The sequence below is a fragment of the Chelmon rostratus genome, chromosome 20, assembly GCF_017976325.1.
Source record: "Chelmon rostratus isolate fCheRos1 chromosome 20, fCheRos1.pri, whole genome shotgun sequence".
Lineage (NCBI taxonomy): Eukaryota > Metazoa > Chordata > Actinopteri > Chaetodontiformes > Chaetodontidae > Chelmon > Chelmon rostratus.
Window position 1 is genome coordinate 20,185,670 of NC_055677.1, and position 16,047 is coordinate 20,201,716.

At 42.3% G+C, this 16,047-nt stretch overlaps 1 protein-coding gene across 1 annotated transcript in view; it reads right to left on the reverse strand.

Annotated features, from left to right (window-relative positions):
* Nucleotides 1–16,047, reverse strand: part of kcnh2b (potassium voltage-gated channel, subfamily H (eag-related), member 2b) — a 225,127-nt gene that overhangs the window by 16,100 nt on the left and 192,980 nt on the right. The window contains exon 7 of the mRNA XM_041961103.1: nucleotides 1,415–1,594. Coding sequence (XP_041817037.1) covers nucleotides 1,415–1,594 — 180 coding nt within the window. The remainder of the gene's footprint in view (nucleotides 1–1,414; nucleotides 1,595–16,047) is intronic.

A 16,047-nucleotide genomic window follows, 5' to 3' on the forward strand; every position in this document is an offset into this window, starting at 1 on the left:
TTTGCATACATATGTAGACATAACATGAAGCGACAGAAAAAACAGGGCTCTCAGCAGGATCCAAATCTTAGGAGAAGCTACAGTACTTTAACACACATAAAAAAAGCTAGAATAGCTTTCTATGTTACAAGAACACATTGTCCTGGGAAACACTGTCCACGTTTATTCAGTCTGAATTTTCCGTGCCATGGAACTCCTCTGTGTGTATTACTTCATTTATCACCATTCACCAGAAGACGCTCTGTCACTCAAAGGACACTACCACAGTCAATCTCGCAGCTCGGCTCTGTTCATTTGCTGTGCAAAGAAAATGTTGATGCCCAAACTGCTGTTGATAATAACTCAATCATTACAATTATAATAAAATAGTTTACATATGAAAACTGTCGTAGTCCTTTAATTTCCTGTGGGAAGTGAACTTGAACTAACTTAACATGAAGTCTGTCTATAAAAACAGTTTTACTTTTTGTTTGAAGAACGTGTGAGGATTAAATCGATTTTGGTTCATCCCTAACAAAGCATGTGCAGAACAGGAGGACTGATGCTAAACTGTGAGCATGAATGTACAAACCGATCCCAAAAAGCTTGTGATTCTGTGTCAAACAAAAGAAACAGAATGTGATATTTTGCTAATCATTTTCGACATCTACTCAACTAAAAACAGCACAAAGACAATATATTTAATGTTTGACCTCATCAGCTTCATAGATTTTTCTAAATATCTGCTTATTCTGAATCTGATGCAGCAACAAACAACATGTTTCAAACAAGTTGGGACAGGGGCAACTAAAGACTGGGAAAGATGTGGAACGCTCCAAAAACACCTGTTTGAATCATTCCACAGGTAAACAGGTTGGTAACAGGTGATAGTATCATGATTGGGTATGAAAGACTCAGTCGTTTATAAGCGAGGATGGAGCGAGGTTCACCACTTTGTGAACACATGATTGGATGAAGGATGTTACTACAAGGACTCAGGAACACAGTTTGTTTGCAAATGATTCCATTCTGTTTTTATTTTTTGACACAGTGTCCCAACTTCTTAGGATAAGGTTTGTAATTGTAGTGGATTTATACAGGTTAGATGACGGGGGTGTGTGTGGATATATGTATCTGTGCATGTAACATCAATTTGACATCCATTACACATTGCATTATCATGGATCCACAGTGATAAAAGTATAGTCAAACTAATCTCTACAATACTGTGTGTCAGAATAGTGTCAGTATCGTGGGGCAACATGTATCTATCTATGTTTACATACACACCCTTGACTCATGTTTGCAGATCATACTCGTATCGATGCAAAGGCTTCTGAAACAATTTTGGGATTTGTGATTGGACAATATAAATAAAACTGACTTGACTTGACAGCAGGCTGATTAATGATTCTACTGCTTGATGAGACCCCACCTGGTCGTTGAGGAGGAATGCGGCTGAGTAGGGTGTCAGGATGGCGGTGTAGATGACCAGCAGCAGGATGAGCCAGTCCCACACCGCCTTGAAGGGGCTGTAGTGTAACACCGTCCACTTGTGGATGCGAGGAGCCTGGAGCTTGTACTCTGGCAACACGTCTGCACCCAGAGACAGCACCTGGGTAAAGAGAGGGGGACAGAGGGGCAATCAGACATCGAATAACAGGAGACGGAGGAGGAGGCAACAGAAGAGGGAGGGAGGACTGAGGAATGACAGAGAGGAAGATGAATGGTTAGGAAAGCAGGAGGGCAGAGAGAAAATGTGGAATAATGGGGAGAAGGAAGGCGGAACAATAGACTATATCACCACGAGTCTGTGTGCATAAAGATGTAGCGGGAAAATGAGTTGACAAACATGCAAACTATGCGCGCACACACACAAAAACATTTGCACAATGCCTGAGTGCATATAGCAGCTCCATGAAATATACATCAACTTCCATGACTTGCGCTGTGCTTACACACTAACTAAAACAACAGCGTTTTGCAATTACAGCAATAGAGCCAGTGTCCACTGAAGATGAAGATGACGAGAACTGTTCTGAAGGCACTGACCCTGTTAAGGTTAACCTCCCAGGCAGCGTGTTTCCCACACACACACGCATAGACACAATCATCCGAGATATGCACAGGCACAATAATGCATAGATGTCAGCACACACAGGCAGCCATGGCTGCAGTCACATCCTCCCTGTCTCTGTCCCAGTGGCTCTGACACGAGGGCTTTGACTCGCAAGTGTCAAGGAACCGCATACAACCATATTCCATACACATATGCACAAACACACACACACATAGACACAGATCACACACAAACACATTAAAACACAAAGACACACCAAGAATGAAATCGTGGGTATTATGGAGCAGTTCTAAGTAGCTTTACTTGCAGTAATGTATTCCACTGTCTGCACTGCGCTCGCCCTGGATGAGAGCAGGACTGAATCAGTGTAAAGAGGCATTAGCACAGCCTGCCTTGTGTCTCTGCTTAATAGAATCACACAGTGAACTGCAGGAGCTCGGCCGCTGTGCTGACAGCAAGGCCAGAAAAAACACAGAGCGTCAGAATGCAAGTTTGACTGACATTCACTGCGTTTCAAACAGGGTGTGGATGAAGGCACAAATAAACAGAGGGATAACCGAATGGAAAGATGCATTGTGAATAAGGTGGCCTATTGTGGACAGTGCTGTTGCTTTAATGTCACCAATCACCCACAACTCCAAAGCTCCAGAGAAACTGGAAGAGACACAGTCAACTTGTATCAATAATCTGGTTACAAATATTTTGCAGTCAATGACTATCTACACTCGGTGTATGCTGGTGATTCTCTGCCAGGCTTCTAGGTATTACAGCAACTTCCCCGCCTGCTTTTGTTTTGCTGTTTTGTGGCTTTTTGCCTTCAGTGTGGTCTTCATCAGTTAAACAAAGTTTTTGGCTGGATTAAGTTTAGGTGACAGACTAGGCCAGACATGAACATTGCTCTGCTTGGCCATAAGAAAACTGTTCGCTCGTCTCTTCTGTATGACAAGGATCATTTTCCAGGAGTGTCCTAAAACTAGGGTCTCATAGAGTTCACTCAATATGGATGTAGAAGTGTAAATAACCCCAAACACCCACCCAACTGCAGATCACACTCATATATTGTCGAGCCATTCGCTGGACAGTGGGTCTGTCAGACCGTCATCACTAAAAACGATTTAACAAGTCACAAATGATGTGAGCAAATGTCGACTTGGACATGTTTTCCATTTCTGAAAGATATCAAAGCTCTTCAAACTGATCCGTACATCGATTCTGTGTGAGCATGTTTTCCAAACAACTGCTGTAAGCTTGGAGCTAAAATTCATCACCAGCGCAGCAGAGCAACAGACACATTTGTATGCAGGTGAAGCTGACCTGTGTTTGGCCTAGGAGGCGTTGACGAGTGCAGCAGACTGACAAAGACAAACTCCAGAGACCGGACAGCGTGTGCACAGCGTGTAACAATCAAGCATCATACTCATATGGTGAAATAAACGCAACCAGCAGCTATAAAAGACAAGGTAAAAAGACTGATTCAGATGTGATCCTGAGTCCTGTACTCCCAGCTGGCATGCTACCTTCACCTCCTCTCACCTCTGTGCTTTTCCCCCACTCACTCCATTTAGCTTTCATTACTCTCTACTCAACTGTCTCTTGTCCCTCTTTCTTCCTGCCCTCCCCTTGACCTGCTAAATCTCTTCTCTGTTCTTATTTCATGTTTTTTTCCCAGCAAACCTTGTGCCACCTTTCCACCTCCTTCTCTTCTTCCACACAGCCAGCAGCCCAGTCACTTTTCATTCAGCCTGTTACCGTTTGCCATTCATCCTGCCTCCCATCTCACCTTCCTTTCTTCTCCTGCTTGAATGGCCGTTTTCATCCCTTCAGATGCTCCCTCTCTAGATTCTCATCCTTTTTTTTCGTCCGACTCTCTCTCCCTTCCTCCCTTACGCTTTTATTCTCCCTCCTACTTTCATTATCACCCAGTCTCTATTCCACTACTTATCTCATCTTCACATACTGTGGCCCAATGGCAGACTTTATTTATGTACAGTGCTTATGATTAAAACATCCCAGAAACATCTGGTACATGAGGATCTGATATTCCTTATTCTCTCTGCAGCCTATTTCCTCTGGAGTTGTTTTTGTAGATACCAAAATTGGGCAAGATAAGATTTGCTTGATTTATTAAAAATGAGCGAGAAACATTTCAGTGTGCGTCCGCTCTGTAATTGAGCCGGCTGTTTCACATCTAAGCCAGCGCTTCAGAATTCTGGCTCGTTCAAAAGCTTTATTTTCAAGTATTTCTGTGTTTTCTGTGTGCAAGTCCTTGCTTGCATAAAATTACACTTGCACTGGTGTGCTTGGCCACGTAGAACAAGACATCCAGTAAGAACTGTCTACATGCAAGACTGTTGCGCTGCAGCAGTTCATGCAGCGAGGCTGAGAGTCTACAGCCATGCCAGCAGCTCTGAGAGGCCGCACTCAGTCCTTAAGAATTCTAATATGCCCACACTGACAATGCTAATGTCAAGCAGGTATAATGTTTACCATGTTGACTTTTAATTCAGCGCGTTAACGTTTGCTTATTAGAACAAAAGCAAAGGCTGGAAGATGGATGGATTATCAAATATGTAATTTCACCCTGAAATATGGCCTGAAGTCTCTCTGGATTTTCACTCTGCTTGTCTTTTCAGTTCCGGATCAGTTGGGCTACCGTGAAATGAAAACAATTTCTCAGATTCCCTGCGTTTATATGACTTGCAACCTGGAAACCAGCAGTACAACATTATCCTTTTGATAGCAGCATTTGAGCGTGACGTCAGAGGAAAAAAAGAGGTTTTTAATGCAAAGCTTTCCAAAGAGCTGTCAAAATAGAAAAAACTACATTAGCCAGCTTTTCTTATCCAAAGTCTTATGTAGTAAGGGAATTCTAAAAATACACACACACTAGATAAAGTACTGTACGACATGACTACACCTCAGCATAACACACTCAGTGTGTGCATATGTGTATTGGTGAGATACACCCAGGCTGCCCCCGTCAGCCAGGGTCACTCATTCATTTCCTCTCCTTCTCTTGGTCACACATCTGACCACCTCCTTTAACAAAACTCTTAAGCAGATTTTCTGCAATTCACCAAACATGACTTTAGATGTCAGATTATTAAACACAAGTTTGTTAGTTGGTGTAAAGTTCCTTGAGGTATTTATGCACCAGTCGTCCCTGGTAAACTAAATATCTGAGGGGATGATCAGAGTAAGCAGTGGTGGGAACTTTTCAGAGCTCCAAAGCTTCTGTAAACCCAGCACCCCCCCAGTCTTAAATAAAATACATACAAAAGACTGAGGCGTTAGAAAGGACGTAAACATACATGTTTATCACAGTTAGCAAGATGCTGTGGTGAGAAATGTGACTGGAACAGATGGAAAGAAGTTTTACACTGTTTGGATCAAGTGAAACATTTGATTTCACACCGTTAGAAAGTGTTGCCATGTTTATGTCTATCTTTGATCACTGAGGAGTTTCAGGATTTTTAGTGTTTGGCTTAGTTCAAATGTGAACTTGGCACTTCTTCCCATGCTGGCTTTGTGCTGCCAAAACCTTTTGCTTCAGGGTCTGTGCTTTGTTGTTTTCTGATCAAAGGATCACCCACAGTGGCCTGCTGGGGACAGGTGCGGCAGTCACACAGAAATATTGTATAAATCAGCTTTAAAAACTGAATAGATTAAATTCTTCTTTTGCTTCTCTGCCCTCTACTTTTTGGTTTCAGACATTTTAAGGTCAAGGGGTCGGACAAATATCCTGGATAATCTCAGGTATCGCTGACACATCTGTACCCAGACGTGCACATGAACACACTTTTAGAGGTGTGAGCTGGCACAAACACACACACACGCACACACACACACACACACCCCTACAGTTCAGTCAAGTGCCCCTCTCAGCTGTGCGTCCCCTCCTGGAGTATCTTGCGGGTTATTTTTAGCCATCTGTGTGAAACTGAAAAACATTGCCACGAGGACTGTTAAAAGTGCAGATGTCAAGACACATTTAAGTGCAGATAGGGCAGAGTTGTATTTGAGGACAGGACTGGAGGGAGAAGACTTGGGGCAATGGGGTGGGGGAGGAGGGGTAGCTTACAGAGCTGACCGCCTGTGCTATGAGGATGAAATGTTTTTCTCACTTCACCCACAACAAGCTGTTTCTTCCTGGCGTCAGTCTGCTGAGTGGAATCCCCAGTCCAGCAGACAGCAGCATCATCAGTGAATTCTGCACATCGAATTTGACTTGAGACTGATGCTTTTTGCCTGGACTACATCTGATAGACTGGGTTTAGGTCTGGTTAAGTGTGGTGAATTTTCTCATTTAAATGCTTGTCTTAACTATTGAAAAAAAAATCACTTTAGATATTTGGCAGCTATTCAAAGTCTTGACTAGTATAGAAGAGACTGCATAGAAAAAGACCTGGATTCATTTTCAGGTTGTCCATTTGACCGCAGCCGTGTCAGTTCTACTTTACATGACACTGTTTGGTTTAGAGTGACAACAGAGCACATATGAAGACAGGAGGAGATGACTAGTGACAAGATATAAATAAAACTTCAACCCAAAACGTCACATACATGGTATGCTCCGGCCAAACCATCAAACCTGTCATATTCTCTTTACTTTCAGCAGTGACACTTTCTAGCAGGATGACAGCAGAATAGACGGATAATATAACATGTCTCCTTTTCTTTGCTTTAGTAAGAACACAGGAGTGATGGGAAAGACAAGATGACATATTTGTTTCCAGAAATCCTTCATATTACACAACACTGCTGGCACCAAAGACTTTAAAAGTCTAATTAAGTTGAAGTGGATAAAGAGTAAATACAGTAAAGAAGGAAATTAAAAGAAAGATGTTGAGATAAAGAGATAAAAAAATACAGAGATAGGAGAACGGAAATGACGCACAAAGACGGTCAAGTGTTTCTTCTTCAAAAACTTTCCTTAGTAGAAGTGATCAAAGATAAGGCGAAGAATTTGTTTAAAGGAATAAGTGCCACAACGGCAAAGCAGCTAAAAGAAGGACAAGGTCACGGTATTGACTGAGTCTGAAGTTGAGAACTCTGAAGGTGATGACTCACCTTTTTAAAGGCAACACATTTTAAACAGCACACACACACACACGCACGCACGCACGCACGCACGCACGCACGCACACCTGGGAGGTGTTCAGTGCCGCTGCAGTCCTATAAAGGGTGATGACTGAACAGCCAAAGCCACTTCCATCGTAATCTTCAATCAAATCTTCTATCGGTGCAGAAGACTGAGCCACAGGCACACACAGGTGCAGGGGTATATCCAGAAAGTTTTGCACAAAGTTGCAAATTCAAAAAGTAAGCGAAGCTGGGAAGTCAGAGTGCACCTGAACAACTCACTTTCTGTATCTTTTGCACTTCAAAGAAACTGTTTTTCATCCTGAGAGAGAATTTGCAACAGAAGCGGAGGTGTCACTTTATGAAAGATACTGTACATCATCACAGTTGATGGACATCCTGAGCACTGTACAGTGTAACACTACACACCAGGGTGAGCTGCGTATGACTTAGAAGAACTTCCTGTACTTGTGTTTGATCAAAAGAGGTACCAGACTTTATTTATTAAAATCGTCTTTGTCGGCCCTTCTTAGAGTGGACGACCCAACAGCAGCTCTCAGTTGAGCTCTCTGTAGTCACAACGTGGCGTTTATCAAACTTGACATCCTCTCTGTTGAAAACTTTGTGCGAGTCTCAGAGGGGAGCGGACCAAAAAAAACATTACATGGTATGAGGTTAACGGCAGCTGAAGGCAGTCAAGCAGTATGCACCATCCATCTGCTTAGCAGGGGTGTTGATGGTTTTGGGAGGTGTCCATGTCTCACACTGTGTGAGATGCGTTTGGCAGGAAACACTCGGGTAGATGGGTGTAAACTTGAAAAACAACAACAAAAAAGACAAGTAGAGTCCAAGCATGCAGACAAATGGAAACTGAAGACAAAAAACAAAAACAAAAAACCTCCTCTGAGCTCAGTTATAGTGATATTTTTAGCCAGACATTAATTACCATCTTGTGGCTCTTTGTTCCCATTTAGAGTGAAGGAGTTGGATGGAGGAAATTTTCAATCAAGCGTATTCCAGCTCAAAGCATCATGGGAGTGTGCGTCATATGAAAGGCCCTCTTCACTTCCTGTGGTGTTGTAACAGCCACAGGAGAGTTGGTCTAGTGAAAAGAGTTTGATACTTGGAAATATGAAGCACAATGTCCACTTTCCATGTCCCACACCCCTGAATGTGTGAAACCTCATGCACATATGCAGACACATGCTCACTCTTTCATAAACAAGGAAACCAAGCAACTCTATCACAACCATCTCACTCAAATCCTGCAAAATGTAAACTGGATGTTAAATATTAACACGAGATAAGGAGATCAGAGGTTACCAGCTGCTGTTTCCTCCTGAACACACACATGCACATACTAGCCCCTTCAAACTGCTCACCTCCTACCAGCCTCTCTGTTTGTGAGCTGGAAAATAAAGCGACTGCTCATTAGAGAGACTCTATGAAAGCACCATATGTGTAGTAATACACAACTCTGTTTGTCCACTTGTGTGTTTATGTATGAGAGAGAGTGTGTGCAAGCATCTGTGGGTGAACAGAAGCATGCATACAGACAATACATATGACAATACAATGCCTGTCACACACACAATGTACGTTCCATGAGTGCATGAGAATAAACTATATGTGTCTGTGTGAGGGCGGGAGTGCTTTTGTTTGTTCATGACTAAACTACTGAGTGAGCTTTAAAGGGGAACTCCGCTGATTTTATGCATCAGAGTATGTTTCCAGGTGTTGGGGAGTATTACAGCATATGTGACAAGAGTGGTATAAAGCCTCTTGTGGCTCCAGAGGGAGCTGTGTGAAGTCTGACGAATGTCCTCAAGTGATGTCACTCGTCAGGGGAACCCTCTGAAACTCTTTTTGTCTTCACTGCCTTTTTGGTGATACACTTGTGATTTATGCAAAAGTTGTTTTTTCAAGAATTTCACTATATGGGCAATAGCTTATCCATGAATGAATTTCCACACTGCCAAGCGTGCCAAGAGTGTTGGAACATGTGTGACGTCTGTGTGAGAGAAAGAGGAAGATGTGTGTGTGTGCGTATGTATATGCGTATATACGTATATGTATGTGTACACAGTATGTGCAAGTGTACAGATATACATTTGTCTATGCATTTGAATGTTTGTGGAGTGATAATAGAGCATCACCATAATCAAGGCCGGTGGGATGCAGTACATATGAGACACACACACACACACACACACACACACAGGAACCACACTTCCTGTGCGTGTGTGTGTGTCTGTGTGTGTGCATGTAGTGCACTGCCTCAAGGCATAGTGTGAAGTTACACCACCACTTTGACATAACATAGATTAGTTTTACAAAATGAAAAAGGAGATGGAGGGAATGAGAGAAAGAGGAAAAACAGCTAGGGTGCACACAAAGGAGACGGTGTGTTTGTGTGTGTGTGTGTGTGTGTGTGAGGGGGAGAGAACTAATAGGCGAGAAAGTGAAGGATGAAGAAACAGAGCCGAGAGGGACAAATATGCAAAAAGACACAAAAAGTCAGAAAGACAAAACAAAAGAGAGATACAAATGAAAGAAGAATAACAATGACAACTGAATAGCCCTGTGGAGGGTGGTCAATGTGACACTTCACTGTCACACACACACACACACAGCTCATCATTTCTAAAATAGAAAACGTTAGCATGTGCTTAGAAACCAGAACTTTTGGAATATCCACAGCAGCTCAGATTCTCTGCCAGTTTCAGAGCTGAACTTTGCCACAACACACAAGCACTGAGCTCATACTGCTCGTCTCACAAACAACCACACTTCATGCTCTGGCTCTTTATTTCAACAAGTTCTCATGACTAAAGAGATGGGAAAGGATAGTGGTTGTGGTTGAAAGAGACCGTCATTAACTGTGAGGAGGAGACACAACACAAACAACAGGTTTCCATTAAGTGTTTTTTTTTCTCTCATAAAGCTTTCATGAGACAACTCATGACTCAAAATCCCTGGAGTTTTCTGTCTAGACCAGGTGCGTCTCCTCTATAACACCTGCTTCCGTTGCAATGGATTTCTTTGACCACGGTGCGATGCCTTCTCAAACACTGTGCACACTTCACGACGGACAACTGATCAATATTTTATTCGTCGTCAAACAGCACTGCTCGTTCTTGCCCATGCTCTGTATTAAAAGAGCCTGTCCTGGCAAGCAGCGTGTTCAAACAACAGTGAAGGGAGCCCATGAAAATTTTACCGGCTTCAATTTCTAGATGAGGCACCAGCATTGACGAGCACACGGTTGTTATTTTGGGAGCAATCAAACGTATGTCTGATACCCCTTTAATAATGCAATTTCAAATCCTATGTGTTGGGTAAAGGTATATATGTGTGCACAGCTCCTGACTCCATCTATTTAACGACTCCACATGAACATGACACACACCACCGTTCCACCAGGAATTAGCTGAGCTTTTATTTGGGTAAAAAAACACATCAAATCCCTGTTTAAATGCAGCCAAGATGCACTTCAATGGAGGAGGTTGGAGACACATCTGCTGCAGATGCATGACATCACCAGGGCGCAAGGAGGCACTGATGTTCGTCTTTGTGCAGAAATGTCACCAGAAATACCACGAGAATCAAACAGGTGGCAGGTGGTTACACGCCTGTCCGAGAGGATTGTTAGGATGCTGGTGAATGGAGGACAGGTGTTCAAGCTTCAAAAGATGGAAAAATTCTGACAGCGAATGACGTGCATGTCAGTCTGTATCCTGGCATGACTGCGTTCTCCAAAAACACTTTAAAGGCAGCTGTACATAATCTGGGTATAAGATGCAGGTTCAATGAGGCGTAAAGGAGGAAACATGTAGACACACATGTATGTACAAGCACCCACACGCACACTAAATGACTAAAATGGATAAATCCCATTCTAACCTTTACTTAGCCTTATTCCAACATTTCAAATCAAAGTCTGGATGACATTAACACACACACACTGCTGGACACACACACTCGTGGACACACATGAGGGCGTGAGGTTTTGACATTGGCCAGCGGCTTTATCTTTCACCAAAAGACGAGTGTAATATTAATAGATAGTGTCAGCTGATAAGTTCACAGTCGACGGACAAAGCAGCCTGCACAATGCAGAGGGGGAAGAAATACTTTATTTTAGTCAGATGGAAATGAACAAGTTCACAAAAATCCACACAAAATCTGGCTACAATAACCTCTTTCAAACTTGAATTCTGACGTTTGTTTTAATATTTTTTAAATTAATGGGACCGACTCTCACTAAAAGGTCGCTTGCAAGTAAAAAAAACAAAGATTCTCACCATTTTTTTTAGAAACATGTTAGAAATAACATTTTCCACGACATATATAGTGGAAAATGTACATATATATGTGTGTGTGTGTGTGTGATGCAATAGAGGGATTAAAGTAAATCCAAGGTGTCTCTCCTCTACAGTATCGGGGCAGCTGCAGTGTATCTGTGTGTTCCATGTTGGTAGCTGAAACATCAAATAAACAACAAAAAGAATTTGATTTAAAAGGGAGTAATAATCTCTGAGGAGAAAGTGGCTTTGCGTTTGGATTTTATCCCTGTTTTGCCACAAAGCTGCTCCATTTTCCCCCATAAGACCACCTCTTGATTCAGTTTCTAAGTCCTCTCTGCCAAGGCAGCACTTTTTCTTTTTAGTTAGAAAAGAGATTTACAATTAAATCCATTTTGTTTCTGAGTCTGTGGTCAAATCTTTTTTTTTTTTTTAAATGATTCCTTGGATCTCTGATAAAGCAGAGTTTAATCCATTTTCGGTTTTGTAAAGGCTACAAAAAATCCACATCTCTCCTGACCCTGACAGACCGGCCGTGATGAGTCACAGTTGCTAGACAATGATTGGACAATAGCTGCTCGAGGAAGAGGTTTGGCAAATAGTAATAAAGGTGCAGTTAGGCTGATGTCACAGTTTGAAATACTTTAGTGTGACTGATGACCAAAGAATAAACTTTGTTTCTGACCATCACCTCCTATAGAACAGCCTGTGTGTGATAGTATATGTCCTGTATGAGTACATGCATGCTGTATTTTCTTTGTATCCATGCTGGTGGTCATGCATTTGTATGGGCATGCCTGCATCTGTGTGTGTATGTATGTGTGTGTGTGTGTGTGTGTGTGTATCAGCTTGATATCTGCCTGCCACCATGATTGGCTTCCTGGCTGACCTTTTTCTCTCCAGCTCTGACAGTTCCCATTAAGACATAACAAAGGAGCATATTTCCTCAGCCCTGATCTCTCTCCCTCCATTTCTCTCCTCCTCCTCACCGCAGCCTTCTCCTCCAATATTCATCAGCACCATCAGCGCTTAGGGAGGTTGCTCCCTCTCTCTCCGGATATCTTTTTCTCTCCTTCTCTCTTTGTCTTTGTCCCCATATCTCTTCCATGATCTAATCGTGCTCCATCTCTGTCTCTCTTTTTACCCTTTCCGAGTCTTTGTCTTGATCTTTCTCTGCCTCTATTTCTCTATTACTCTATACATCTCTCCCCCTCCAATACAGAGAGGACTTGAAATATGAATGCAGCAATGAAACACCACAGAAGAACACAATTGCAGTCTGCACACACACACACACACACACACACACAGACACACACAAATGTAAGTGTTAATCTACAGCACAAGGAGACTTCTGAGTCTTCAGAGTCGATGCTCGGTTTAAGTTTTTAATCTGCTCTCTCTCTGTCTGAGAAACTGCTTTCATCCACTAGTATTCAAACTGTAGATAGAGTGGCCTTAAGTCCAGAAACTGCAGTTCAACAACAACCCATCAAGGGATTTAATCTGTGTTGACGAAGGCAAATATCCATGAGAGAACCCCCTCACCATTTCTTTGGGAGACATTGCTGTGTTATCCAGGTTTGCTTACGCTTCACATTCAGCTCACATAGAGCCGCCCTGCGCCGATTGCAGAGCACACGTTGTGCAATATTGATGGGACTCGGCGCGGAGCTATAGCTGCCGCTCCAGTGGCATTAAAGGGATCAGAGGATGCCATCATGCATTAGTTCAAACTATGGAATCAGGCCACTTGAATAAAAGATGCTGGTGTGTGAAGCCACAGAGGGACAGACACATGGCATGTTCTGCGTTTGCGCAGCAGGCTTCAGAAACACTTGGACTTATTTTCCATGGACATTATAGGATGGATAGAAGTCAAATAATGTTATCAAAAGATGCCAAAGTCAACAAAGATTTGTCAGAATGGATATGCATGGGACTATGAATTTTTATACACTATAACTAAAGTGTTATATACAACGGACCTACATGTCATCCTTTATATAAAGTGATGATTTTTGTTTTGCTGTCAAAATGCTCAGTGCTGACACTGGCTGAGCATCATATTTATTGCTTACTTATTTTTCATAACATGAAATATAACACAGGAGATAACAGAGGATTTGAGACTATGGGAAATATGTAGTCATATTTACAAGGCAGAACATTATTTCTAATAGTGGGTGAAGAAATGCAAAGGTCAAAGTTAAACTTTAACTTAAGCTTAAACTTGAAGTTTTTAGACAAATCATTTGATATGATATGATGATTGGATTTTGATGGCTTTTAAAAAAGTGACAAAAATTACGTCTACTCCTTCCGCTCCTTTGAAAAAGAAAAAATGTGTGAATATGCAAATATTCATTTCAAACTAGTTTGACAAAAAAGAGAAATCCATTCTCTGTGTGTGTGCACTGCAAACTAGTTGCATTGCCACAAAATCCTGCTCATATATACATTTTACAGGTCTTATACTCAGATTTGAGAAGAGCGCTTGTTAAATGAAACAGAACAGCTGCCAGTGTCAAACCTGCATGTGCTTCACGCTGCACAGTGAAGCTCAAACATTCAACGCAGAGGGGGAAGAAACACAGTCATTCAACAGCAAGCAAAACACATTTTTGAGCACAGGGGGAATTTAATCTTGTCCTCTGGTTACGTGAAGGCTTGGCATCACATATGATCTTTCCCTGCCCATCCGCAGTTTCCACGTCAACGACCTGGACCCCGGATTAGGTGACATGATGACACCTGAGCCGTACCTTTGTGTTTAGTTTCAATTCACCATGCTGTTTCCAAAGGCCTGGAATGAACATCCTTTAGATTTTTAATAATTCTTCAGACATCCTGTTAAAGCACTTTGCCAAGGCCTGTCTGGAGTGTGTAAATACTGCAGACAATGCAACACATAAGGTTCTACTCTGAAAGCCATGAGATATATGGTTTAATAACTGCTGTGACCCCATGAGTTTGACCCCTTACAGCAACTTCTGCCACTGTGGTCCCACAGAGAGGTCAGAAAGAAAAGTGGGTCAAAAGATGGTGGAAAGGTGGAAAAAAAAGCCTCCGTCTAGTGCCTTCCATGGATGGATGGTCTCATTGGCTACAGAGGAGCTGCTTGACCGAGCAATCATCATGTACAATCCATTGTTGGACAACAACTGTTTTGCATATGTGCAGCCATCACACTGTGTGTACATGTATGTCAAGAGTTCACAAGTTCTCAGTGAACAGATCATCTGTGCATGGCAGTTTGTGTGACCGTGTGTGTGTGTGTGTGTGAGAGAGAGAGAAAAAGAGAGAGAGAGAGAGAGAGACGATGACGCACATGTAAACCAGTGCTTGTGGGTGTCTGTGTAAATGTTCTTATGTTACAGGTGTGTACTGTATGTGTGCGTGTTCACAGCGGTCTGCGGTGATCTCAAGGGAGGCTGAAAGAAAGGATCACCTGTGACATCATTTGTAGTGTGCACATTAAAAAACAGAGGCATGCACACACACACACACACACACACACACACACACACACACACACACACACACACACACACACACACACACACACAATGGTGCTCATATGTCCTGTGGTTCCTGTGGGATTGCTACATGGGTACAAAGCTTGTCTCTTTGTCTCACAGCCCATTGCTTCACTAAGCATCACTCTAATTCACAGATTATTATCCAAGTCACTGACATCCCAGAAACACTTGGCGCTGATCCACACACACACACACACACACACACACTCATTCACACATTTATCTGCAGACATAGTGTGGATGCATGAATGTACATGTGCATGAATGAGCCTGGAAAATCTAATTTAGCCTCTCAGAGAAACCAAATCCGAGAAACAGAAGCTTTGGTAAAATGTTACGTAGACGAGAGAGGTGATGACACTGAAGTGCAGCGGTGGGATGAAACAGGAACCCAAACATCAGTAAATGTTTTTAGGAACTGAACAGCTGGTTCGTGTATAAGGCTGCATTCACATCCACATTACAGTTGGTTGAAAGGCACATATTTTTTAAAGCCTATTTTTACAGTGAAAGTTATTTGCCAATCGAAGGTTCCTCATTATGTAATCTCCCTTGTATCAGTGAAAATGCCTGTGAGCTTTGTATCACCAAAAAAACCCCAGCAAGGCTGCAGGAACAGCTACTTGTGTATCTCTCTAAAATAAGTAAAGTGGCCTGGAGCTTGTTTTATGGATTTATGCACAAATTACCATAAAATTCTCAGATTTAGGCAAAAGATTGTGCTCTCGTCAGACAAAGTTTCCTCTTGACTAGTGATGGATGTCAATCCTCAATGCTTTTTGGGAGCCTTGCTTTGAGTACACAAAAGTGTCAGGTGTCGAAATATGGCTCTAGCTGCTTGGACACATGTTTGGGTTTGTTTACATGTTCTGTTATCAGATATTTCCTCATGTAAATGATCCACATTTTCTACCTCTATTTGTAGTTGAAAGTCTTTTCAAGTTGCATCACATTCCTGTAAAGTTGAGTCACTAAGCTCATAAACGCCAACCTTTCATACTGCGGCTTTCTTCGAATCAAATCTTACAGGTGCCTGGTTTCCGTTACATCCGTCAGTGGT